The 24520-nt window shown below is 43.6% G+C and overlaps 1 protein-coding gene across 2 annotated transcripts in view; it reads left to right on the top strand.

Annotated features, from left to right (window-relative positions):
- The window catches only part of rspo2 (R-spondin 2), a 59925-nt gene extending 38710 nt beyond the window's left edge, over positions 1–21215 (top strand). For both annotated transcript variants that reach the window (XM_069143371.1, XM_069143370.1), the window contains exon 7: positions 19719–21215. In XM_069143371.1, the coding sequence (XP_068999472.1) occupies positions 19719–19834 (116 nt within the window). In that variant the 3' untranslated portion in view covers positions 19835–21215. The remainder of the gene's footprint in view (positions 1–19718) is intronic.
- Positions 21216–24520: the final 3305 nt, after the last annotated feature.

Raw genomic sequence — 24520 nt, 5'->3', positions numbered from 1 at the left:
TCACTGGTTTACAAACAGATGTGTGTGACAAGTTTCCTGAGTCCATCTGTGGGTTTACTTCACTTTCGCCCACCCACTCTACAGTAATCTTTGAACAACGGCTGCTTCTGCCATGTCAGTGACATTAGATGTTGTGTAAACAACTTAAAGTGTTAAAGCCTTCAAAACTCCCTCTCTCAATGTAATCCCTGATTTGGGAGTTAAGAGGGAGTAAAGTCCAACACAAACACACCGTTGCGACTCGGGCTAATATCCAACGGTTTCTACAAATCGGCTTTCAGATTCTCAGACAGCACAAAAGTCTTAATGGTAGCTAGCTGTGCAGGCAGAAGAAGACTTTTTTTCACGGGCTGTTTGTAGTGAAGGAGGCGGCCGAGCCCAACGTCAACCCAAACAAGAACAGAAGTTTTACAATATGAAGTTATGGAACAGTAAAAATTTATAGCTTAGCAAGTTTTGGACCTGATAACCGAAACACATTTAAGACCCGGCCGTCCCAGAACACTGCAGTTCAATTTACTCTCAAAATGTTTCTATGACCGCATGAGGACTCGCAGACACTCTGCTGACCTCATGGAAAGGAAAAGAGGGAAAGCAGAAAGAGAGGAAGAATAAGATATAATCATTATCTTTGGCCGTTGGATTATGTACCTGTACTTGGGAGCGATACAGACCTTTGTGGGAGTATTGATCTGCCGTGTGTGTAACCAGAGAAACTCTTTCTGCTGTAGGGCTCAGCCGAGGCCAAGCCCTTCATCCCATCAGTCATTCCAGTGCTCGGGTCCAGCCACCACTAATACCGTCTGTCATAACTTCCCTGTGCAGTTTGTGTTTATACTGTAACTGTGATAACTACTTCTCCTACTCATGCTGCTCGGTCCATTCCCGCTGCCATCAATTTGAACTTTGAAAGTTTTGTTACGCATTCTGTGGCAGGGGTGTTAGAAGAGGATAAACCCACCGAGACTCAGTCTACCACCTCATCACTCCTCTGCAGTGTGACATCTGAAGGCCTGCATGGTCTTTCTCTGTATTTGAGGTCATTGGACGTGACAGGAAGGCAGGGGCACGAGCACCTACAGTCTGGTGCACGGGACCAGAATAAACCCAGATCCGCCCCGGATCGACCAGACTCCGGGAGGATTTGGTTGACTGGTGAGATTTCTGCCAGGTTCTGTCTGAAGCCAGTCTGATTCCGCGGTGAAGCCACAGTGCCATGGACCTCCTAGTCCGCACCGTCTGCGAACCATCTGCTGTGAAGTTTCTGCTCCTTTAAAACGATGCACACAGCAACGGTGATTGCCTCAAATCTGCTCTGGAGGACGCTCAACCGCTTTCTCTGTAGCGCACACCACTTGCAACACCAAACAATCCGGTTTCTGGCAGTCCTCGCGTATGAGCGAGGCATTATGGCGAGTGCATGCAAGCGTACGAGTGTGTGACACACAATTTTGGTGTTTATACTCGTCGAGCCAAAGGGGTTTAAGCTCTGGGGAAAGATGCCACTCACTTCTGAGCATTTTAGTTACGCACTCAGCATGATCACATCTGAGTCTGGCCTGTGTTTGACTTGGAAACCCGACATCCAAACACATTTCTGGTTGTGTTTTTGTCAGATGTAGCCTTCTACCATCGGGCCAGCTTTTTGCTAAAGCAGGCACATGCTCTCAACTTGAGTATAATTGATGGAGCGTGTTCTTCTTGTCTCAGCAGAATAGTTCACGGTGCAGTTTGTCCAAGCCAAACAACAACCGGGCTCCGCTCGAGCCATCACTCTGAACTCTACCCAAAGCACTTGAGAACAGAGGTTTGCACTTCTGTCCCTTCATGTACTTATCTCATTATTCCAATTAATGTTCGCCGGGTGTGCTCTGCAGGAAGTCAGAACTTTTGGATGGGAGGGCTGGTGCACAGATGAAAAGTCCTGCTCTGATTTCTGCCGCGGTGGAATGGCAGGTGGTGATTAATGGCGATCTCTGGCCCAGGTAATATCACAGACAATCCGGATCAGTTCTTCCCGCCAGCGGGAGCGGAGTGAGGAGTGTTTTCCCAGGACAGAAGGAGAACACTAATTGGCAGCCACCCTGTCAATGATTATTTGTGCCCCTCACTGCAGCCTGTTGTGACTGGTGGAGCCACGGCTTAATCTTCATTTAATAAGGCCGCTCCATAGGGGCTGACACAGTCGCTGGTGAGGAGGCATCAGAAGCACTCTGCCTCCTTTTGGGCGGCATTGATGGTTTTGGCTCCTGACACGGGGCCCGGGGTCAGTAACTGAGTGGGACAACGCCCACCTGCCACCACCACCCGCCGCACAAACTTACAGCATTCATTAATCTACTCAGTTTCTGCCAAAATCTGGTTTTAAAGATTAAAAAAAAACTCAGTCGCAAACAAATATGATGACAGTTTCCATGTGCTGGACACATGACTGTAGAGCCGGGATGACTGAGGGTAGTATTTTGGAAGCGTTGCACCATACTGGAGTGAATACGAGTATGGGTGAAGAGGATAGACACATCAACCTGTCATTGCTTTGGCCAGGTCTTTAGCAGCAGTGCCAATGGCAGTTATGGCCACCGCTCTGTGGTCACACTCACAAATTAACACAACTTCTGCTTCTCCTATCCCATGTTTGAAAATCTCTGCTGTTTTCTCTGAACTCATGTTTCACATCTCCCTAAAACTGATTATCTCAGCTCTTGTCTGGACAGGCAATCAACGCTTGCTTTATGCTGATTTCTCCAACCATATGTGGGTTAATTTTTCTGCCTCTTGTGCAGTTTAGCGGTGTTAAATCTTCCATTGCAGGAAAAAGTCATTACCAGTAGTCTCTGAGAATTCTCTGCTCTGGGTACATTCCTGATTCGAAGGGGCGGGGGGGGGGATGCTCGAACCCAGGGGGAGGAGGAGGAGGAGGAGGAGGTGGTGCAAGGGTAAGGGTAAGGGGGTGTCTCTGATTAACTTCCCACTAAGTGCCCCTGCTCTCTGACCAAAATAAATATGGCTGCTGTCATTTTGTCAGCAACTGTCTTCAGAGAGCAATATTTGAAACACCCCACGATCCTGCTGGCTTTTATATGGAGAATCCATCGTCATACCACAGGCATGAGCCATAAACATGTGGAGGCCTTTCAAAGACCAGGGGGTGGTGGGATGGAAGAAGGGAGGTGGAAGAGGAGGGGTCAGCGGTGCTCGCTGGGGCTTCATACTCCACATTATTGTCATCTGGTCTTTTCCAAGCAGGAAGAAAGAGGAGGGGTGCGAGTCAAGGGATTTTTTTTTTCACACTCTTTGGCCCAGCTGAGTTGTGGTTTTGCTGAACTGCCTTTTGTAGACTCACGTACACACGTTAGATTCAGACATCCTCTTGTTTATTTGTCTCGCCTTCCTGCAAATTGGTGTTATTCCAATTAATACGAACTAGCTATTACGCAAATCTTCCTCGAATACGCCTGGCTGTTGAAGAAGATGTCTGTAGTTGTAGTCATCTGTGACCACAATCTGCATTTGATTGAAGTCATAACCCAAATCAATCATTGCTTGCACGCAGATTTCAGAGTGTGACTTTTTCACAGTCGAGGGACGCCGCGCTCCTAACGAGGCTTCCGAGGCTTCCGTTATCGTCCTCTGGCAGAGGAAATGAGGCATATGGGCCGACATCAACAGCCCCATCAAAAACAGACGTACACAAACAAACAAAGTGGTAGCAAACTGGAGGGGGAGGAAGGCGGCAGAGGAGGAAGGGGAGATAGTGTATAGAAGTGGAATGTTTTCATGCTCTCATGCCCCACAAATGGGAGCTATTTCCCCCCACTGTGCAGTATATTATGAACTGATATTGGCCGTGACACGGTCCGGGCCGTAAAGCAGACCTTTGGCGAACGCTCTCTTGATGGGCAGCCGGTGCCGGTACGCACTGCGATTTTTTACGGCAGTTGAGACACAGTCTGTATCTTTACAAGGATGGATGGCAACAGCTTGTGATGAGATCTTTAAAGTAGGATTTGACTCATAAATCAGGCTCTATTTGGCCTTTTATGACATATTTGACAACTACCAGCCAAAGATGTCCAATTGGGATAATGACGTAAGTTTGCCCCTGACCAATGGTGGTCCTTATTTTTTTTTTTTAATATCAGATAGCTGACAATAGGAAACAACAAAATGAGGGGATAAAGGTTTTTCCCAGAATAGTGTCAAGAATCTGTAAAACTGGGAATGAAGCCTGCTCACCCTGCTCACAAAATTTACTATTTAGAGTGAGTCATTACTGTCCAGATGCACCTTCAGGTGTAGGTAGGTGTAGTGCTATTTGTTGAAGATATTTGAATTGCTTAAGTCTAATAAAGTTCACAATATAGGCTAATCACACTATTTCCAAAGGTTGTTCTGAATTACTTATCTAAAGTGTGATTGTACAGTTTTATCACAACACGTTCCTGCAAATCTTTCGTAAAAAAACACCTTTTTAAGAAATAAAGGGTTTCCGAGGACTTTTAATTTGAAACAGATACAGGAAGTGTTAAGTTTGTATTAACGTGCATTATAGTAACTTCGAAAAGGGCAAACGTTAGCGAATCGAAACGACGCATTGAGGTATCTTTGGATTAATCAATACACCCTAAATGTTACTATGACAACGTTGATCATTCCATTTGTTATTATTGGCTATCTCTAGAGATAGACCTTCAAACACTTATAAAATATAAGTGAATTTCAACTGGATCAAGAAAACGGAACATTTTATTTCCTCTCTTGGAGGACTATCCTACGCCTATGATTTCAGGGGCTCTTCCAGTCTGACAGGTGTAAAATTGGAGGAAAACATTAAACGGTGTCTGTTATTTTAAGTCTTTTTCCTGAGAACATCAAGTATTCGTGTCTGGCTGACCCTGCTTCGAAGCAGGCCCCTCTCACTTCATATTTAGATAACCTGAGCTGGTCAGAGCGGGATCTGTCTGATCGCGCTGCATCCCTGCGCCTCTTCTCTCTGTCTGCCAGACCTCGAGTCCACCGCTGCTGCCAACTCTCCTGTGGGCCCGCGAACGCTTTCATCTCCACATCCACAACACACCAGACAGATGAGGATGCATTCACACACGCACAGACGTTCGCGCAGCCCAGAGTGTGAGAAACATGAAATAGACACCGACAAACAGTTAAACAGACCTCACAGGCAGAACAAGTCACCACATTATCTACTCTTTTCCTCGTCCCTGTTTCCATTCTCTTCCTGTCTCGCACTCGAATGACACGCTCTCGCTCGTGTATCACATATCACAGTGCTTGGCTGGGGGAACAATGTGCATGCCACAGAGGATGATGTGTTCGCGTGGCGCACATTGTTCGAGGCAGCGCTGCGTGCACTGCACTCCTCTCTCTCCAGTGGTCTGGCTGGAGGAGAAGAGAAGGAAGGCGAGGAGCCGAACGGGGGAGCCCGAAAACATCTGGTGCACAGTTGTTGCAGTGGCTCAGCCACCGGCAGCCCCTCTCCTCTTCCTCTCCTCTCCTCTTCCTCCTCCTCTCCTCTCCTCTCCTCTCCTCTCCTCTCCTCTCCTCTCCTCTCCACTCCACTACTCCTCTCCTCCTCTTTCCACCCGTCTTCCCCTCTATTTCTCCATCTCTGGCGGGCGTCTTTATAGAGACATCACAGCTTTTAATTACAGCTGCTGATTCAGAGAGAGGCGGTGGCTTCTGACCCACTCATGCCCATGAGCGTGGACCCCGTGTGTAGACACGCAGACACAACAAATAGGCAAGTATAGACCTGCTTGGCCGTCGGCTGCGTGTACGTCTCGGAGTCTATGTGTGTGTGAACTAACAGTAACAAATACAGTGGGGGGGGGGGGGGGGGGGGGGGGGCTAAAAGCACAGCCATTACAGTGGTAAGTAGAGGCCAGGGCCAACGTACCAGGGCTGTCGAGTGCTGCACTCTCATCAACACAAGAAAAAAGCAAAACACTAGGATGATGTCACCGGTTAACAATGTCAGCTTAAAGGAGCAAATACATTAATTCAATTCAATTCAACTTTATTTATATAACGCCAAATCACAACGTAGGTTATTTCATGGCACTTAACACATTAAAGTCCTGACAGCAAGACTTTACAATATTATAACATTAACACATGTTAGTGACCATAAACATGTCTTCTCACTGCATAAAACACAAGCGGCAGCTTCCGTACGCAACTTTGAGTTGGAAGAAAAGCAGGTGACAGGCAGAGTATTTAAGAACTTGAACTTGCATTCATTGATTTTAGGCCACTTGGGGAAAAGGAACCTCGCTGTTAGCACGGGACTGAAATATTATTGCCTCATTAAAGTTCAAGTGGGTACAGTGTCAGCAAACATTTACCTATTTGCACGAGCAGATATTGAGCAACTCCGCCGTGCACAACAGTTCCTCCACCACAATGACAACATATCTGTCCGCTTCACGATGTCCACCGGTTCTCAGGTCAGGTAGGGCGTTCAAATATTTTTCCCGGTGCAGAAAATATATAAAAGCAGAGAAGTACGCTGCTCTGAGTGTGATTGGTTATTTCTGCAAAATCCATTCCCTGTAGCTGATTGTGCTCAAATGTGTTGAGAAAAATTCAATACAAATGTAAATTGTGAAATAATCAATGTAATTGTGTTAATTTATAAGTGATACAATTTAAAATAACAGTAACTACAATGCTACATCTTCGCATTATCTAGGGTAGGTGACACCCTCCTAACTTGGGACACTCTTAATTAGCATTTGCTTCGACCTTTAAGAATTTCAAGATTCATGTTAAGATTTTGATTGTTCTGTCATGTGAGAAATCCCCCTCATAAGGCCTGTTCAGAGCCCAGAACATGACGGCTCTCCGAGGAAAATCTCAAGACGTGATTGAGTGATCGGTGTCATGAAACTCAACTCATCCCGGGTACCATATCAAATCCCTTCAAACATAAACGCTCCGTCCCGCTGGGTGGCGAGGTTCAGGACCGTGATCCCGGCAGGCCCTGAGACAGTTCTTTTGGATTAGCGGGAGCTTAAGTCTCCCTTTGATTTGATTCCTTTCTCCTTCCCTCTGCTGTATCTCCGACAGATGCTGCTGCCTTCTGGAGTACACAAACCTCTCCCTGGCGAGGTGAGACCCTGAAATGACCGTTGAAATTGCACTGTAATCATACACAGCTAAAAACAACAAGAAAATGTCTGCCATGTGCCTCAAAACCCTCTGCTTGTGTTCTCGTGAGTCGAAGGGAGGATTATTGACAAGAGTATATGAGTGGTGCCTGGATAGAGGAGCTGAGCGGGCGGTGACTCCTATTGCCCGTGTCTGTGATCAGATCTGTCAGAGCCACTCAGCTGTCTGTCTGCCTGCTGCTTGACAAGTGTTTGATGCAGCACAGGCCTTAGAGAGGATCAAGCCCTTCCTGAATTGGCTTTACCTCTCTGCCTGTGCAACAGGAGCTCCGCGTTCACATCAAACGCACGCGCCCCCTCCCCTTTCTTCCGCTGAACTATTTTTATCAAAAAATATGTGCAGTCTGTTGGATCATCAGAGGCGACTGGACAGCAGCACCCTTTGCGAGTTAGTAGAACAATCAAAGAAAACAGAAAGCGCCGGACAGGCTTGATTCCCCTCATCGCTGGCCATTGCACAGGGATTGCCGCATGATCCTGATGGCCCCCGTCTCTGTTTTAGTGTCTAAGCCCGTCTGACTTAGCTTGGCTCCCTGCTTGTTAGGGTCGGTCCTGTTTTGGGACAGTTGTGCTCCATGTCCAAACATGCGAGGGATTTCCTCCCGGAGTTTCGCGGTAGAGAGAAGGGGGGATAAAAGGACTTGTGCAGAAATGAGATATAAAGAGGGAATCATGCAGGACAATTTCCTCCTACATCCTCCCCCATTCCCTCACAGACCCACAGAGACCAGGAAGGACGCAGACCAGGAGGAATTAGAGAGTGAAGAGTGTGTGTGTGAGCACGTGAAGTCACGCTCGAAAACACTCACGTACGAACAAAATGGAGAGGTCGAGTTCCGTTGTTGTACGATTGCCTGTGTGTAAAGTTTACCCGAGAGATGTGGCAGATTTACCGTCTTTGGAATTTCTGAAAGAATTGGTTCATGGTATCAGAGAGAGGTACCCAAAAGAAGGCTTTTCATTGGCAGGTTTTAGCAGCTGTAGCTGGCTTGCTAATTGAGCTAATGTTATCTTAACTCAGCAGAAGATGACAAGGAAACAAGGGAAGGATGTCGTTCTTGTGTTGCCATGTACAGTTGCGAATGCCGGTGTTATAAGGACGATAAGGAAAAATGTAAGATCACATGTTCATGAAAGCAGTTTTTCATTATATCAAAGCAAAAGAAGTTTTTGGAAAGCGACCTCAGATATCGAGTCTGGTTGGGGTTGCTCCTTCTTGAGAGAGCAGAACAGAGCTGCTGATGTTATACCATCGCATCCAGGAACACATCTTTTGTTTACACATTGGACGGATACTTCTAGTGTGTACTAGTCATGAACTGGACTATTTTTAAAACATTGTTTTAAGGCAATCACCTATCCTGTGTTTGGAAATAGTGCTTTAGAAATGTACGGTAGCCAGGTGACACTGCTATTGTTTGCATATTATGTTTAAGCCAGGCAGCAACACACCCAATGGCTGGTGAACTGCTGTTTTGAATCCTCCAATGGGGCATTTTGGCTGTCACCATCTTGTTTTTTTGAGAGGCGTAATTGACCATATTTGGATGAACTGGGGTGGATCTGGCTCAGAACCACGGCCAGCTATACCGGCAACATGAGTGCAACCAGGCACACCCCTAAACATACCTCTCCTTGTGGCCTAATATCTAATTAATGAAGGAATTAATTTCAGGATAACCACCAGAACATTGATCGGAAGAAGTAAATGAAACCTGAAACCGAGTTATTGACTTTGTATTTCATGAGAGAAGTTGATGGTTTTTGAATTGAAGTCTATTGGAGCCGGAGGATTTTAGAGCCAGCCCCTAGTGGCCCTCAGTGGCATTGAACTTTAAGGCACTTCTGCATTGCCGTCACTTTTCAGAACCGGAGCCCACATCCATTTTTATACACAGTCTATGGTTTGAGCAGAGACGCACTACTTGTGTCGGTGTGTGTAGACCAGCACTGCATAGAAACCCACACCCAGGCTTCCTTCTCCCACCTTAGAGCCCCATAAGGGTCCACAAAGCCTCCTACTCTTAGCACACCTTATTGCTTGCCCCCTCTTGGCTGTGGTAACAACCATCTCTTTTCCATTCCATAAAGTGGACTGGGATGATGTTATGCAGAGGGATTCATGGTCAAGGCTTAGAGGCTCATGGGAGGTGGCTGAGCCAGGTAAATCCCCAGGCCTGGGCTCTCCATTGGGGGTTGACCCCCACCCACCCTATCACTGGAGGCCCAGACAAACATTATACTCAACAGATCCTGGAGATGCAGATTCCCCTCCTCAGACAAATAATAAATGTTCCAAATATTTGTTTATAGCTGTTGGAAGAGTTCACCTCCATAGAGGGCTGTCCTTCTCCTGCCTTGATCCATTGTCCATTGTGAGGGTGCTTTTAAAATTGCACAGTTAATCCCGGTGAGGTGCTGGTTTATGCAGAGAGAGGAAGATTGGTGAGGTCCTCTGGAGTGAGCGTGTTGCATTCTATTAGTCAGTTGATGCCAAGCCTGATTTGCTGTAAAAAGAGAAAGGTAGAGTGTGTAAAAGTACAGGACTGAACTGCCAAGTCTACTTTTTATTAGCTTTTACCCCTTAACGGCACAGCAAAGATAATGAACTATATGGAGCTACTGCGGCAAGTGGCAGTGAGTCAGGGTGCCGACATGTAAATGTAAATGACAGTTATATCACACGAGCTAAAGCGAAGCTTGTTATCAAGGATTGAATAGAACAAATAAATCCACGCTGGATCTGGTGTCTGTTGAAAATGATTAATTTCATCAGCTCAGTGCAATACACTTATTGGAAACTACGATGGATGACTATCATAACTCTGTAGGACATTTCCTGCTTTATATCACAGCATGTGGGAATTATAAGATGGATCAAAGGCTTTATAGAGATCTCATCTTGATACAGAAGACATGGAAATTAAAGTGCTATGGCTCTGTCTATCTTTGAGTAAAGACAAACAGAGTTCACATCTGTAGTAACTTACCAGCTCGGATGATGAATTTGCTACTGTGTACCCCAGCAGGTTTCCTGATCGTTGGATCCGTGGTCACACGTCAAACCGCTCCCTCATACGCTGCAGCTATCTTCAGCACACCCCACCTCGCCCCCGTGAACACAACAAATACAAAAACAAACAGAGCCAGGCCAGCAGCGAGCCTCCGGGCGCATCAGCCCGGGGCCTCCCTTTGATAAGTGCTGAGCTTTATATTTTTCTCATCAGAAATGAGCACAACATTAAGCCATTCATTAAAGTTAACTAAAGCTAATTATCCTTCATTTACCCAAGTGCCCGTGGGGCAGGAGAGCCCCCATATACTTAGGCCCAGATGTGTCGATGAGTCAGTCTGGAGATAGGAGACCGCAGAAGGGGGCTGCTCACTTCTCCGAGTCCTGCGGTTTTAAGGCGCATCAGACTCAGCGGGCCGGTCGTGATGCCTGTTCACTGCCTCGCTGCTGACGTTACCCTCATGACACCACGGGTCTTGTAAAGCCGCTGCAATACAGCGAGGCTCCATTTACTGGAAAAAGAATAAAAAATAAATAAAAAAGTCGATAATGATCAGTTATACGCCTTAATTCAAAACTGAAAAATGAAGAGCGAGTATCATACCTCACTAACTGGCACATTTTCCGAGTCTTGCAGAGTTGAGTCATAAGCAGCAGGCCTCCATTCAGATTACCTCTCATAGCCGCAGGGGGCGACAGGGTGCGGACAGACTTCTGCTTTCAAGCTAAAGTACAACTCTTTACATTTTGGCAGCTGCAAGTGGAAGTGGGAAAACCGTAACAGTTGGCAGGATGTCATAGACCAGAAACCATATTACGTCATGTGATTGAACTCCTCAGCCCTAATTTCTTCTTTTCTGTGTCTCGAACCCCCACCAGACGATTAGAAATAATGACTGAACCACTTTACCACTGGGGATGAGGAAATCTAGCCTCTGTTTCTCTGTCAAGTCGTCTTCAGAAGAGGTATCTGTTCAGTGCCGTTTAGGGGAGAGAGTTATATTTTGAAGTGCAAGAAAGGTGCATGACAACTTACTGCACTTTTCTTTCCTATGCCTGTTTTTGTTTTGGGCCAATAGCAAAGTAAGAAAATAGCATCAAGTTTGTTCACAGAGGTTTTTAAAAAAAAAAAAAAAAAAAAAAAAATCTTTATTTAGCATCTATAGATGGCTAGTTAGCATTGAAAGCTATCAACCGCACCTTAAAATACAGATTCTGAATGCAAACTTCTAGCAATTTCAGCAATTTGAGACACCAGTGCTAGGCAGTAACGCATATATTAGTAACACATTATGGTAATGTAATTACTGTTTTTCATATGTAGTGTCATGGAATCAAATGCCTGTAAGGGAGGTGCAAAAAAAAAACAAAGAAATGCGTCCCTGGTATTTTTCAAAGTTGTCCCTCATGCCACCATTCAGATGCCCATATTCGTAGGTTTTGTCGAGTTGGAGGCTGTTTCATGTGGAAGATATGCATCGAGTGCATATTAACACTTTCATCATTTCTTGTTCACTATTGCATTTAATAGCAATATTGAACAAGGAATTGTTGGCTATATTATGTCAGGTTAGTTAATTACATGTTTAATTACATGTAGGTTTACAACTGATGCTAAAAACGAAAATTCTTAACCTTTTCCAATTTATCCAAGTCTCAGTGTTTTATGGCATGAGGTTGAATTAGGTGTTTATACCTCACACAGCGGTTACCACCACAGTCAGCAAAAACTCTAGTCCTGCTATTAAGCTTCATATTGTTACTACAGAGCTCTTCATCTAAAAGGAACAAAATACCCTAAACTTAGAGGTTATTTACTTAAACTTAAATGAGTATAAATATAGAAAAAAAAGCACTTTTGGATTCAAAACTTTATTATAGAGGCTAAATAGTACACATAGATACTCTACATACATTTAACAATTTCTGTAATTATCCAATCAAGAAAGGTTTTAGGGGCTTGTACCTTGGCCTGTCACAATAATGACATATTTCCCCAATCACATTTGTTTTGTGATATTTAGTAGATATTTGAAATATTATATATAAATGTTACATACCACCCTTAGCTTCGGTTTATAGTGTAATGTTGGCATGCCAGCAGATAGTTCATCCAAATACCTAGAAATAATACCCCAAGTTATCTTTTTGGAAATCTGACCCGAGGAATCTTTTGACTTTTTTTGTTTTCGAAGAAGAATTCTTAACTTTCCAATATTTCTGAAACACTGCCGAAGCTTTTCAGCGAAGGTGCAGCAGAAGGAATATCTTCACTCGTGAGTTTTTTGGAAGTTGGTCTAATTTCACATCTGTCGTGGAAGGTTTCTTTGTGATAATCCACCTCTGAGAGCTCGAGCCAGAGGTGGTAACCCAAACAGCACAAAGGAGCAGTTACCATATTGTGCAAAGCAACGGAGCATGACTTTGAACTCTGAGTAGACCGATGGAGAAAAACTTGAACGCTCAGGGTCATCATCGGCTCCGCTGGCAGGTTGCGGCTGCTTCTCGCTGGTGGGATCGACCTTCTCCGGAGGGGGAAAAAAACACGCTGTCTGCATTGACCATCGGGCGTATTAATCACCGTGTCAGTCATGCATGTTTTGCCGGGACTTCTCCGCTTAGAGACGTTAATCTCCAAGTTGGGTTTTCTCTTTAACTTACTGTCAGCGAAACGAGGCATCAAAGAGCCGAGCAGTGAGCTAACCTGCTCTTTTAAATCTCCGCGCAGATCCTCCACCGGGTCATAGATGAGAAAATAATGAGCCACCTAATCCCAACATTAGCTTTTTAAATTGGAATGCGTATGTTTTAAATCATTCTCGCCCCAGCAGCGCGGTGATAGTAAGCAGAGCATGGGAGAAAAGGGAAGGACAGAGTGAAGGAGTTGAATGAAAGAGTGTGATCCACGGTAACCCTGTTTGGGCTAAGTGACGCTGTGCAGAGAGCCTCTTGTCAGTTGGTTTGCGAGATGAGTTTCTTGTAAACGATTGTTCTCTCTTTCAAAAGGCTGATTTCTTTCTTTTTCCTACATCTGACATCTGTCTATGCCACAATAGTTTCCTCCTAAATGCTGCAGATTTTTGTCCATCCAGGTCTGAAATTGTTACACATTTTCCCCCCCATATTTTCATCTTCTTTCGCCCCAAATGTCAAATCGCCCTTCTATACCATTTCCCCAGACAACAGCACAAAGCGCCATTAAAAGTTTGGCTTACCTCTGGGCTTCGCCTTAATGAACTATGGGTCACTTGAGGTCATGTTGCTGTGTCCCACCTATAAATCAACTGCAAACTAAGTTCAGCAGCAATACAGGGCAGTGTCAGCGTCCGTAACCTTTTTCCCAGACAGAGGAGTTGTCGGTGTGTGAGTAAAGAGAGCGCTGGCTGGCTTCAGATCCTTTCCCCTTCACAGCATTATAAATGTATGTGTGAGGAGGCCCTTAATGGCTGCTAATCCAATTTCTGCCACTGAAATCAAATCTCACTGGCGCCAGTAGTTCTCTCCTTCCCTCACAAATAATGGCCTCCGCTTTGGCCTGTTTATGAAAAAGACGAGCCGCCAAAAATTCCGGCTTTACCTTCCTTAAGTCCACTCGAATCTTCCTCAAAATTGTTTGGATTTTTTTTTTTTTTCTTCTTCATTCTTCTTCTGCCCCCCCCCCCACCCCCCTCCCCGCCGTCCCTCCTCCGTGTCCCACGAAAGTTATTAATTGACTGTCTGTGTCGAGTGGAGGGATGGGGTAACAGGAGAGCAGGGGCCGAGTTTTCAGCAGCAGAGGATCCCATTTACCGTACGTCTTAATGCCTTCTCTAGGTCAGCCATCGATTTTTCTCAAACCGCAAAGCAATGGAGATAAGATTAGGCCTGCGATTCCAGCACTGCCGCCGGAGCCGTGAGTGGATGAAATCACTTGGCCTTGGCCCGCTCAGTGCATTGCTCTTTTTTTTTTTTTTTTTTTAGTAGGTCGTGGCCTCTGTGATTACAGGGTAATGGAGAGATACCCCGCACGGTAGCCTGAGGGCCAACGAAGGCAAGATACTCTTTCCTGTCTTATGTGCACTAATTTCAGAAACTCTGTACGATGACAAAAAATAAATACAAGCCTGATTTCAAAAGGAATTCGACACGGTTGCAGGTTTTCTCTCATGTAAATGTCTACATATTCCTGACTTTGGTCCCCCTTTTCCAAAACAAAGATATTAACTTTGACACAGATGAGGGAAGCTTTGGCTTTGGCTTCCTTCCCCCTGGATATGGATTTGACTGATTATCTTTCAGTGCATCACTTGGACAAGTAGTCATATTGCCATTCCGCAGAGGAGATATTATTCTGGAGTACGAGCTTAATAATATGATACATCTAATAGCGCTTAACTCTGAGCTGGATCTTTACCATGCAGTCGTCTCGCTGAGGGCCTCAAATAGCAATGCGGGGACGCGGAGACGGGAAAGAGGGAAGAAAAAGGAAAAAAGCAGCGGATCCCGACTGGCTTTGAGAGGTTATTGAGGAGCGTCCACCACAGTGCGTGCAGAGGAGTTTAATATTTCTTTGCTCACTGGTTTGGCAGCTGAAAAGATTGGAAATGACACTAAGTGTTTCTCAAGCTCATGCAGGTGATATAGAAGCTCACAAACACTGACTCACAGGCTTAAAGGGCATCTATATCATCTACACACAGACACACACACACACACACACACACACACACACACACACACACACACACACACACACAGACACACACACACACACACACACACACACACACACACACACAACCATGAATGTATAAAAGAAATCCACAAAGGTCATTTGTGACAGCGGTAAACAACCATCCCACCACAGGCTCTGCTTCTGATTCCCAAATACAAAACATTTTGATTTGCTTTTAAGATTTCTTTGTTTGTTTGATTTCCTTTTCATTTCAAACGTCAAGCTGGCAGACTGAAGATTGTATCTACGAAGGAAAACCAAACATTGGTGAACTTGTGGTTTGCTGTAGTGATAGTAAATGCAGCCAGAACAGAAAGAAAAGCACAAAGAGGGACTCTAATTTCCTCATAAGGGCTGTGCTCTTTAGATGTGATCTGTATTTGTGCCAGTTACGGTGCAAAAACAAAGACAAAAAATGATTTGAAACCTCCTGTGTCTTCCAAGACCAAATTATATTTACATGCTGTAAGATTTATGCATTTGTTCTTGGTTTTGAAAGCAATTGAGGAAAATTAAACTGTTTCCTCTGTGAACCCTGGTAATCATCTTAAGTGATTACATCACTCGTAAATATGAGCTGATGAAAGCTCAGTGTCAAAAAGTGCATAGTGCCCCAAGGAAAGGCTAAATGGGTAGATATGATAAACCATCTCACCAGGACTGTATCAGGCACAGGGGGAAGGGGCTTATGTGGGGATTGGTTGCCCTCTAGCTGTCAGCGTTGAGATTGAGTTATGAAATATGGTCCTAAACTGCAGTTGAGGTGAGTTTATGAAGTGGTCGTCAGTTAGTTTGAGCTGAGGCTTGTGTTGATGATGCTGATGTGGAGGGATAGGATTGGAAGAAATCAGTTTCTGCAGGGAAACTGGAGGCTCATAAAAGTCAGTACTCGTCCATAAACAAAAGAAATCTTCCAGGATGGGAAAGAGTCTGCACAGCGAGAGTAAATATGTCACTACAGTAAAGCATTTGTTGATTATATGGCCGCAGTTTAAAAGACTGGAAAGCAGGCATTAGCTTGTGGAGTGTTTTTGGTTTCTGCTCTAAAGACCCACATGACTTTTTCGTTGGATGATGATTTTACTCGTCCTCTGTCTCGACAGCTCTCATCAACATGCTGCAGCTATGGGCCAATGAAGGAGCAGGAAAAAGTCTTTTGAGACAAGGCAGCCCTCCAAATTAAAAGAACTGTAACAATGGAGGCACTGAATAACGGAGTTTTGATGTTTTCATGCTGACTGGAAAACTGATTACTCAAAAGAATAGTTTCTGCTGAGCCTATATGACCGAAATATACAGACATTTAAGTGCCTGAAAAATGCCACATTAAGCAACAAACTTTTCTTGTCAGTTCTTACTAATTTATAAAATAAACTTAAATATCTTAAATATGCATACTCTAATATACATACTTTATTTGGAACAATGTATCTATGAAGGTGTCTGTCCATCCGTCTACTTGTATTATTCATGTTATAATTAATATCATCAGTTAATTTGAATTTAATACATTGACATATTTGTCTTAATTAAGCTTAACCACATTGAAAAAACAGCTAATAATGATCCAAGAATGAAAGCTCTAATGTCAGCTGTGAGAACTGCTAAGCTTGTTTTACTGTATTGTTTAGTGAATAAAGTTAATCAAAATAGATATTTTTAATTTACTGACAGCAGCTAGCGGTCGTAGCTTTATCCAAGACCGTCTCACTAGTAAGCTTTCACTTGAAATAGCTCCAGGTTGTTGCGTCTCTTCGTGTCAGTTGAGACCAGTAAGTGTCTGGACTCCAGAGATGCAGTTATTACAGTTTGACTTTGTTTTTGGTTCAGTTTTGTCCTTACTGCAAATCACAAGCTTTGTTTTCAATGAAATCCTACATTATGCATTGGTATTTATATATTTAACCAGTAAAACAAAAAAAGTAAAGATGTCTGATTCAGATATGAACTAAATTCTGAGCAAATGTTGTGATTGTAGTTTGTGCAGTTTTCCTTTGTAGAGCAACAGAGCAGCAGGGGTTTATCCCGGTTCACCTTTTTCTTTGTGTTACAGTAAAATAAAGGAAGGAAGAGAAGCCTGGAAAAGAGGAGGAAGGAAGTAATATGATTGGCCCAAGTTTAGTCACAAAGCTTTAACAAGTTGCCTTCTCACTTTAAAAGGACTAATCCGAGAACCTATGAAATGTGTGTATATTTTGTCGAAGCTCAGTCTGTGCAGCTGCTGGACCTCTTTCTGCAGTGTGTTGTGTGTAGTGGATCACAGATCTCCTGCCCAGTCCTGAACCAGCCAGGAAAACTAGTTTTTAACTTTAACTCTCACATATTTATTTGTGTTTCAAGCAATTGCTGTAAATGCGTGCCTTTTCAGTTTAAATGCAGCCTTGCGTCCAAGGAATGGCCCATGAGGGCTTTGCCCGTTACAGTGGGAGTTTAATGCTACACCATGTACTTTACTGCCGTCAAACGTAATTCATCTTGAATTGATTGCACTGAAAGCCGTGTTTATCAGGCACCTAGCAACACTGTTTTGAATGAAAATTACCTCTTTAAAGAGCAATTAGGAAAATGAACCTATAGGCCAAATGCCTTTGAGCTCCAGATTTACTTTAACAAACATTATTGTACAGGAAGTCACGCACAAAATCTAATGTGGCATCAGCGAAGCAAGTGTACAAAGTCAAATATATTTCAATTGAAGGGCATGAGAGCGTGATGGAAGAGATGTGAGAAGTTGTTTTCAAAGGGTGATTTCAACTCAGAGCTGTGTGCGAGAAACTTTATGGCCGCAGCTCAGATTGGCAGTCCAACTCAAAATAACAAGATTAGATTAATTGCAGGAAATAGCTCCGAGATGGTTTGATGTTTGCATGCATCTGTATTATTCATTGTGAGACCCTATTAGTAGAGCAATATCTTGCTTTCTCATGCGTGTCAGCTTAAACGAGTGAATATTTTCAAACGTACCTCACAGTGCAGCCCTGAGAATGGGAAATAGGTCTTTTGTAAGGGTGGTTAAAGGGCCACCGCAACGCCAGCGCATATGAGAAGGCAATTAGAGATAATGCCACATTTTACACACCGTTACCTTTTTGTTTTTTTTTATTTTTTTTTTTGTGAGAGAAAAAGCTCGAACAAGTGCAGAAATAAAGACACAGAATAAGGCTGCGTTGGAGACTTGTTTTTCTGCATGGCCTTCCTGCACTTCCCCCCTCAGCGAACCGTAGCGTGGCTTGTTTCTTGCTGTTCTAGATCAGGGTCCAGATAGTGTCTCATCATCCAAAGCCTTACTCCACTTTTCCCCCCATTACATTTTCTTTTCCCTTAAATTCCCTCACACTCGCTCCCCCCTCGCACACATCCATCTCACACACACACCTCGTTATCTTATTTGTGGCCTTGGCAGCCAGATTGTTGCCTTGTGGTTCGGTAGCCAAAGTTTTCTCTGTCACAGGGAGCCGAGGGTGCGCAGCCTCCACCACACAAGCTTCCACGAGAGCAGGAAGTCAGCTCCCAGCATGCTTTGCCCACCCCAGTGAAACCTGGGATGGATTAACCTTGGGCTGGGGGACCTTTCCAACTTGGAAAGAGTGTTATGCAACTTCCCATACTTATCTCCCCTCTCCATCGCAGTGACAGTGAAAAGTGTTGGGCTTAACAGACATTTGTTTAAACTAAGGTTCAGTCCTGAAGGTTGGAGCAAGTTAAGACCTGAAATGTGATGTTCCCTCATGTAAAGTTCACTTTTTACATAATGAAGACTTGCATAAGATGTTAGTCATCAGTGTCTCTCTGAAATCCTCATGAGCCGTCAATAATCAAAGCACACTTTGATAATTTAAAGAAGCCAGTAGTTACATGCTAAATTCTCACCTTAATCAAGTTTGCCTAACTCTTGGACAGTTTAAGAAAAGACATGCTCGCGTCTACATCCTGACTTCTCCAGCCCAAAATAAGCAGCTCCAGTGTTTCCATACTGATGCTGTACAATAAAATCAGGAGAAGTGGAGCTCACAGGTCATCAATCTGAAAAGCAATCCTTAATATTACAAGTATAACTGCAGTTATTATAGTCATAAGTATACTTGTAGAGAATGAATTGTTTGATCACAAGCAGGACCACAATCAGCCTGTTTGGGACCATGGGGTTAAAACGTGAGCTGTGGGCCCCCATTCGGCCCCCGAACACATACATTTCCTCAAACCCAATTTGCCACATAGCCCCAGAATCTGGAAAAATCCAGAGATACAAACTATATTAGTAATAAGAGCAGGGGCTCAACAAGGTTTGAGTGCATTTTGGTTTTAGTTGTGCATGCTACAAAAACTGATTTACAATGAACAAAGTTTCTACAAAGTAACTAACGTTTAGATGACCTTGAAGGTTTGGAGCTCCAGTACACTCATGTATATATTGTATTGGTGTGTAAGCTGTTTTACAAATCACAACGCAGTAAAGATGCTTGGGGTGATTTATACATTGTTCTTTTTGTTTTGTCTTTTTTACTTATCCAAGTAAATTCTACTGTTTCAGTGCACTTTTTTCATTATGGGCAAAAAAAAAAGTTAAATACCCTGCCTCTATTGCACATCTTTCTCACAGGTGCTTCATAATTCCATTTCAGCATTTCATATGTTGTTATCATAATTTTTGTACCTCCTAATATTGATATCGGCCCCATAAATCCAGCATCAGTCGGGCTCTGACGTTGACAAGAGGCAGTCCGACAACATGACAGTCGTTTGAGAATTTGACAAGGGTGGCGACAATTGAAAGAGTTAACCATTTCTTTCTTTTTACACCCAGGTGGTTCAGGGAAGCACCGATCCAAAGAACCAAAGAAGAAGAACAAGCAGAGGCTGCGGTTTCGGGCCCAGAACCAGCACAGCGACCACTTGGCCTCTGCGCGCTCCAGCCAGTGAGGACTGAAAACTACCCATTGAACAAAGAACCAACGCGAAGCTGCTAGCCGCTGCTGCACCCATATTCTGACTGACGACTTTCACGAGACCCCACCACCTCCCCATCTGCCTCCCGGCCCCTCCCCCACCTCCGCCCCGCCCACCGGGACACAGCCATGGCTCGCAAATTCCGTCACTCCCAAAAATATATGCCGCGCGACGTCGGCACCGACACGCCAAACACATGCGTCATTGCCTCCCACTGCTTCAACCCCCTGCTGCAGTGACCAGCCAGGTGACTCTACTCCCCCCCCCCCCCACCCCCAGCCCCTCCCCTTGCCCTGCCTCGTGGACCTTTACAGTTGACATTACTGAACTCATTTCCCGTCATTAACAATGTCATTAACCGTCCATGGTGATGGAGGACGGATGGGCAAGCAGAGGTACCGTGGAGGCGGGAGAGCCGGATCGAGGGTGGTGGTTAGGTGAGGTGGTGAGGGAGTTGGCAAGCTATACTGCTCGGGGAAGGATGAAAAATATGCTGGAGGACGAAGACGCAAAGGAGGTTCGGCTGAAGCAAAAGGATGCTGATGGACAAGAAAATGGCATCTTGAACTGAGAGAGACTGTTTTTTTGTTCCTATATTTATGTCAAAGCTACCCTCACCTTCCCTCTGAATGGAGACGGAGTGTTCCCATGTGTGGCCTTTATGTTATGTACATTTTTGAGAGTAATATTAAAGAAATTACCATGCATAGTTGCAAAGTATTTTATTCTCAGCACAAACTGTTTACGTTCAAACCGCTTTATGCTCTAACTGTATAGTGTGGATAAAAAAAAAAGAAGAAATTTAGTTGTTCGACTAGCATGGCAGACTCGTGTACATAGTTGATCTAATTATGAAAGCTTATTACTGTATTTTCAGTATTGACTCGTTCACCGTTCTAAATGTTTTAGAGATTAAAAAAAAAGGTTGTAATACAAGCTACAGATTCAAATGATTAAAAACAAATAATAAACATAGCCACCACATAGCTATTTCATTTATATGGTATATATTTGATTTATTTATTAATTCTGTTTTGTACTTTTTTTTTGTTCAGTGAGAATTTTTTGCCTCATACTGTTACTCTTATATGCTGAAATATTCTTTGAGTTCCTTATAACAGTGCATATCTTTAACACGTGGAAAAGGGTTTTTGTCTGTCACGCAAGTGTTGTATTACATTCATTTGACCTCATCTACTGATTTCGATGTTTTAAGGAAGAAAAAAAAAAAAAGACTAATGAAACTATGCTTTGACATATTCTAGGTTTATTAATTAGGATCCAGCAAATGTATGGTCATAGGACTGCATATGTGTACATTGTGTTTTATTAAAATACATTTCATGTGACTGTATGATGAAGCCTTTTGATTATTGTCTGTGGCTACAACATATGTGGCTGAACTCTGAAGCTGTCGTTTCCTGGTCTCACTTCAGAGCACAATTATGTGATTTGAAAAACATTTGTGAAATCCATCACGTCGTGCTGCATGACACAAGTGCTACTCCCGGCCAAAGGATAGGATACGCTCGGTTGGGCCTTAACAGCATGACTGCCCTGTTAAGGGTTTGTAATTCACTATGACGTGTCCTCGTGATCGCTACAAAACCAGCCCGTGTCGTTGGTGGCTCAACCGTCTCCACCATCACACCGTAATGCCCCAACAACTTGTGTTTGGCTGCAGCGCTCGTCTTTCATCGCGCAACACACAATCGATCACCTCCTTATGTGATGCACATCACACTTATTCACTCTTCGGATCTTCAAAACATCAAATAAATGTAAAAGTTTTCTCTGTGCTAAATCTATCTGGAACATGGGCACGGAGGACATGTTTTAGGGGAGGTCATGGCTAATTTAGTCCAAGAGCCACACTGTATAATCACTGTCTCAAATCTGCCAGATAGTTTATGGATGCACAGTAGCAGATGAATCGCACGGAGTCGCATATATATATCATCCCGGGAGAAACAGACCACGGTCTTCCTTCTCTGGTTTACCCCCTCCCCGAAATCACACGTGATATTTCCATAGGGAGGCTGTCGCTGTTGAAGTACCCCCCTCTTCGTGTCCCTCCTGAGGCCCAACACACAGCACTTTAAGGAGCCTGAACATCTTTCACAGGTGTTCGAAGTGGCGCGGCATATTTTATGGAGGAGGCGATTCGTTTTCACAGCTTAACACTTCCACCGAGGGACATGAGGCCTGTGGAGCCACAAGGCAGACGAAACAGTAAAAGGTTATCAGACAAGTCACCAAGCTACGCCAGCCAGTAGCCCACATGTATATGTTAATATTCCATGTACTTTATAGAAGTAGCTAAAGTAGTTTAGCTGGCAACACATTATGGCGGTATGAAGAAAAAAAAAAGATCAAACACATCTGCCTAATCTCAACAACAGTGTTGGGAAGGTCAGTTTTAAATGTAAAATGTTACACATTCCTAGTTCTCTTGTAATAATAATAATTAATAAGTAATGTAACTCCTTCAAATACTTCATCGAAGTAATGTAACTTATTACATTTCATTACTTTCCTTTAAACTTGGCAATAGAGCTGAACAGTCTTAAAAGATCAATTTAAACCTCCCTTCAGAATTCAACACATTACAGTCAACCTTTTATTAAAAGATCTTTGATATAACTTGAATTAAAATGGGAACATTTTGATTTTAAAGCACAGCTACCAAAACAAATCACAAATGTGTAGTTCACAACTGACTGCAATGAAAAAAAGAAATTCCGTTAACCTCAAACCAAGTCGACATTCAGAGGTGGTGCAAATTCAAACTGGAGAACAAATTAAAACCAAGGCTCAAAATTTGAGTGCATACGGCCAAATAAGTAGAATCTGTTTAAATGTGCAGAAAAGGTGCAGAGATGTGAAGCAGCAGAATGAATATTACATTCAGTAAGATTTGTAATGACAAGAATATATTTTGAAACTCTTTGTAATCACCAACATTTTGAATAATAACTATAATTAAATTACAAGTTTTTTTTACATGTAACTAGTTCCTGGTTGATGGTTAAATTTGCGTTAGCTTGCTGATTCAAATTGCATCAGCTTGCTGGCTGAAATGCGACAAAAGTTTGCGCAGTGTTGCTGCTGCAAATGGAAGATAAAATCCCCAAATAACTTGTTTTGTTTTGTTCGTTTGTTTTTATCCACTTAGAAGCAACGGATATCTAAAAAAAAATGTAAGATATATTTTAGGGGTGTTTGTCAGAGCAAGAGAGACAGGAAACATGAGAAGAGAAGAGGGAACTGACATGCAGCAAATGATCAACCAGCCATCAGTCAAACCAGGGACCAATGTGCTTCACATCACATCACCCTTAAGTTTTAAACAGCATCGGCATTGCTATCACCTTTTTAGTTTTAATGTTAGTTGGGAAAAATAGGGAAATTATTTAATATTGAGATCAAATATAAAAGGGGCTAATTAAAAAAAATGAATAGATAAGTGAAATAAATTGACTCTGAAAAAACGTTTCTTTTTTTTGATGAACGAATAAGTACTAAAGACTAAAAAAAACGTGTTGGACCCCGATATTAATTTACATTGGTGTCATAAAACTGCACATTCTTTTCAAATGATCTTTAACATGGCACAAGTGAGGTCAATAAACGACCAGTCCAACCCACCAGCGAATGAAGCGAAGCAACAATGACTCTCGCAGCGGATGAAATAAGGCATAGATGTAGCACGTTGTTTTTAAAGACATCTGCTGCTGGTTACAAGTTAATGAACGATTCACAGATGTCATCCCCTGGGCCAGACTATCACTGCTCCAGACTGGGGGATTAAACCTAGAGGCTTACGGAGAGGAACTGCACTGAAGTGGATTCATTAAGCTCAAGACCACCACTAAAGCGCACATTGCAGCGTCTACAATGGAAAAAAAGAACGGAGTACAAAGAATCGCATCGCACGTTTAGGAAGAACGGGCCTCTTTATTTCCCCTCACCTCGCCCTTCCACATCGGTCCGCTTGTTGTGTTTTTCCTGCGACTGTGAGAAACAGGACACTGATGGTATTCTCAGTGTTGTTAAGAGGGTTAACAGTCATCCACACATCAGAGGGAATGGTCCTCCCTGTGTAAACCACTTCTGTAAACTGTGTGTACGCCTGCCTCTGTGTGTGTGTGTGTGTTTTAATGTTTGTGCTGAATGCGGTGAGGTGGCTAAGGCTGAAGCTCCCTTTTAATCTGACAGAGAGCGTTTTCATTAGTTCTGTTGGGTCCTATTATTAAAGCCTGCTTCAAAGACATAACAAGTGAAACCACTGACAGGAAATGACCCAGTGGGCTTGAAGCTGTATAGATCAGTGATCGCAATCTGTGCTTCTAAAGCAGGTTGGTATATGGCGCTTAAGTGCATCTATTGTACACCCTGTGTGTACCTCACGAGACAGTAAGAGGATAAGAGGACCTCTGCTCTCCATTCACACACTGGAGCCGACTGCGAGTGCAGTCGAGGCATGTGTGACACATTCGTTCCAATGGCAGACGGCAGAAGTGGAAGTTATGACATCGGTGGGGCAAATAAGATTGCCCGGCATAATAAATATTGCAATAATTTGCTGTTTTTAATAACTGTATAATGAGCCATCGCTTGCCCTTTGAGTTGAGGGAAATCTGGAATCATTAATCTTCA

This window comes from Embiotoca jacksoni, unplaced genomic scaffold (assembly GCF_022577435.1).
Source record: "Embiotoca jacksoni isolate LCO1_2020_lvr unplaced genomic scaffold, fEmbJac1.0.p SCAF_11, whole genome shotgun sequence".
Classification (NCBI taxonomy): Eukaryota; Metazoa; Chordata; class Actinopteri; family Embiotocidae; genus Embiotoca; species Embiotoca jacksoni.
The sequence above is the reverse complement of the archived record's forward strand: the minus strand, read 5'-3'. Positions and strand labels throughout refer to the sequence as shown.